This window comes from Alligator sinensis, unplaced genomic scaffold (assembly GCF_000455745.1).
Source record: "Alligator sinensis unplaced genomic scaffold, ASM45574v1 scaffold619_1, whole genome shotgun sequence".
Taxonomy (NCBI): Eukaryota; Metazoa; Chordata; order Crocodylia; family Alligatoridae; genus Alligator; species Alligator sinensis.
In genome coordinates this window covers 837,519-839,929 of record NW_005842134.1, presented here as the reverse complement: position 1 = coordinate 839,929, position 2,411 = coordinate 837,519, and the positions used below count along the sequence as shown (strand labels likewise).

The window sequence follows — 2,411 nt, the reverse complement described above, 5'->3', positions numbered from 1 at the left end:
GGTGCTGCAGCTCTTGAGATGTGTAGCCACTGTAATATTCCAGGGTAGGGCTCTGCAACAAGCCAGAGACTCAGACTGGGCTGAAACCAGCACACCACAACCAGGCCCAATGCACTTCTCCCTCTAAGGACCCTTGGAGATGGTATCCTGGGGTGGGGGTCAGATCCATGGCCCATAGACTCCACACTACACCAGTTTGGGCCCACAGAGGCTTCCCAGGTTATATCTGGTACAAGCAGGATGTAGTGGAGTTCCCCATGGAAAACAAGACAAGGCTGCTGAAAGGCCTCAAGAGCAGGGGAGACTTATGCTGAGTGGGAGCAGTGTCCTCCCAGGAGATGGCCAGAGAAACTGAGTCACTATGCTCAAGAGGTCATAGGATGTGGAACAAGCAAGCACCAGGGTTCAGAGGCCAGGCTCGTTGGATAAGGTCCTCTCTCTCCATGCTCCTGAGAGGGGAATACATACAGATTTGGGCATATCCATTGGGCTTACAACATATCTGCTGCCCAGGCCAAAGTTCCCTGCATCATCTGCCCATCACGGGGCACCTGGCACCCCCTGTCATGGGCAACAGGAAATTTCTCCCAATGGCTCTAAGGCAGCTGGAGTATCTGTTCTCCTAGGGACAGAACCTGGCACCCTGGTCTTGGAGAAACCTGCCTGAGATGGCTCCAAAAATACAAGAGCTGCAGCGTTGCCTCCAACTCTAGCCAGCCTTCTTCTGCTAACAGCTCCTGTCATTAAGGGCTATGGGCTCAGGGTCAGCCTGGGACACTCACCCATTCACCAAGGTTCTTCATCTTGAGTGCCAAAAGCAAGCAGCTGGCAGCCAACTTGGAGGCGCTCTCCTGGATGTAGTCGTACTCCTGCAGAGTCATCTCGCAGATGAAGCGTGCCAGAGTCAGCGTCTCTATGTTGGTATGAGCACACTGGGACCCACACAAAGGAGAAGGAACAGCTGTGAGGACAATCCCACCTTGCTACTGCTACCCTAGCACCAAATCCAAGCTACATGGGGCAATCCCTCCTCCTCCAGTTCTCTACCCCCAGATCCAGAAGGATCTAGCTCCTTCTATAGAGGAGGTACACACTATATGTGTTGGTGAGTCTCAAACTGCATTGGTTAGAGGCATGAGGTCCATCCCTACAGCTACACCACCTGCTTTGTCACCAGTCCCCTGTAAGAAGGGCTTGATCCACCCTTGGTGCATGGGCAAAGGGAAGGTGATCCCATGAGGGCTGGGGGCACTGGTGGCATAGGTGTCTACAGGTGCCCCACAGTCCAAGGCAGAAAGCTCTCTGCAGGTCAGCAAGGCAGCAGGTAGGTCAGCTGGCTGGGTCCCCCACCAGGGACAGGCAATCCCAAGAGCCATCTCCCAGGAGCTGGGACCCAGGGCATAATCAGATGCACCCAGGTCCTTTCATGGAGTCTCCACACCCACAACTCCCACCCTCACCCCGCAGAGCTTAGTTCCAGGAAGATTTACATCTGAGTCTTCCCCACAAGAGGGCAGGCCCAAGCAGCGCAAACAAGAGCCTTCCGTGCAAGGGCTCTTCATTCCACTACCACCCCGGTGCAGTGGTGCAGCTTGGCTGAGGGGGTAGGGAAGACTCAACTCAGACACCCACCCACTGTGGTTCAGTCACAGTGATCTCCCAGACACTCCTCCCCCCCACACTCCTAGGTAGAGGCCAGGCCCTCACCTTGGCAAACCGTCGCAGGAAGCGATATGGGATGGGAATGTTGATGTCGAACTTCAGGGTCTGGAGAATGCTTATCTCCATGGCGATCAGCTCCTCCCGCTTGTAGGCATCATCACAGATGTAGAGGAAGTCATCCACGCATGGGGGGCAGCGCTCCTGCAGGAGAGGAGGAACAAGCTGTACGAACACTCAGTGCTGGAAGGACGTGCTGCATCCAGAGGTCTCTTTCTAACAAAAGGGGACACCATATTTCTTCGGCCACTGAACACCTGCCTCACCCTGTCCCAGAGCAGGGAGAAAGTTGCTGCAGTGCCTCAAACTCCCATTCTGTTTCAGAGGATATGTGCCCTGGTGTGACGATCTCCTAGGATGCACCCCATTTTTCCTGCTTGGAGAGATGTACACTGGGAGATGGAGTCCCATCCAGTGAGCCTGACCCATTGGGAAAGATGAAGAGGACCCAGGGACTCTCATGAGGCAGTGCAGAAGCAGATCCAAAAGGAGAAAATGTTTCAGTTTTCTGGCACTTGATTTCTGCCAAAGCCCTCCAGCAGGGGTGGCCAGAGTTACTCACCCTGGGAGCCACATGTGATCCTCCACTGAAGTCCAAGAGCCAGAGAGCGGGGGGGGAGGGGAGGGAAGGGTGTGCTGAGCAAGCTGGAGTGGAAGTGACCCCCCCACCCCACCGAGCTGCTCTGGCTTTC

The 2,411-nt window shown here is 55.1% G+C and overlaps 1 protein-coding gene across 1 annotated transcript in view; it reads right to left on the bottom strand.

The window, feature by feature from the left end:
• CCNB3 (cyclin B3) overlaps positions 1 to 2,411 on the bottom strand; it is a 14,358-nt gene that overhangs the window by 1,153 nt on the left and 10,794 nt on the right. Inside the window, 4 exon segments of the mRNA XM_006025159.2 lie at position 1; positions 4 to 52; positions 783 to 932; positions 1,708 to 1,863. The exon segment at position 1 is cut by the window's left edge and continues 66 nt beyond it. Coding sequence (XP_006025221.1) covers position 1; positions 4 to 52; positions 783 to 932; positions 1,708 to 1,863 — 356 coding nt within the window.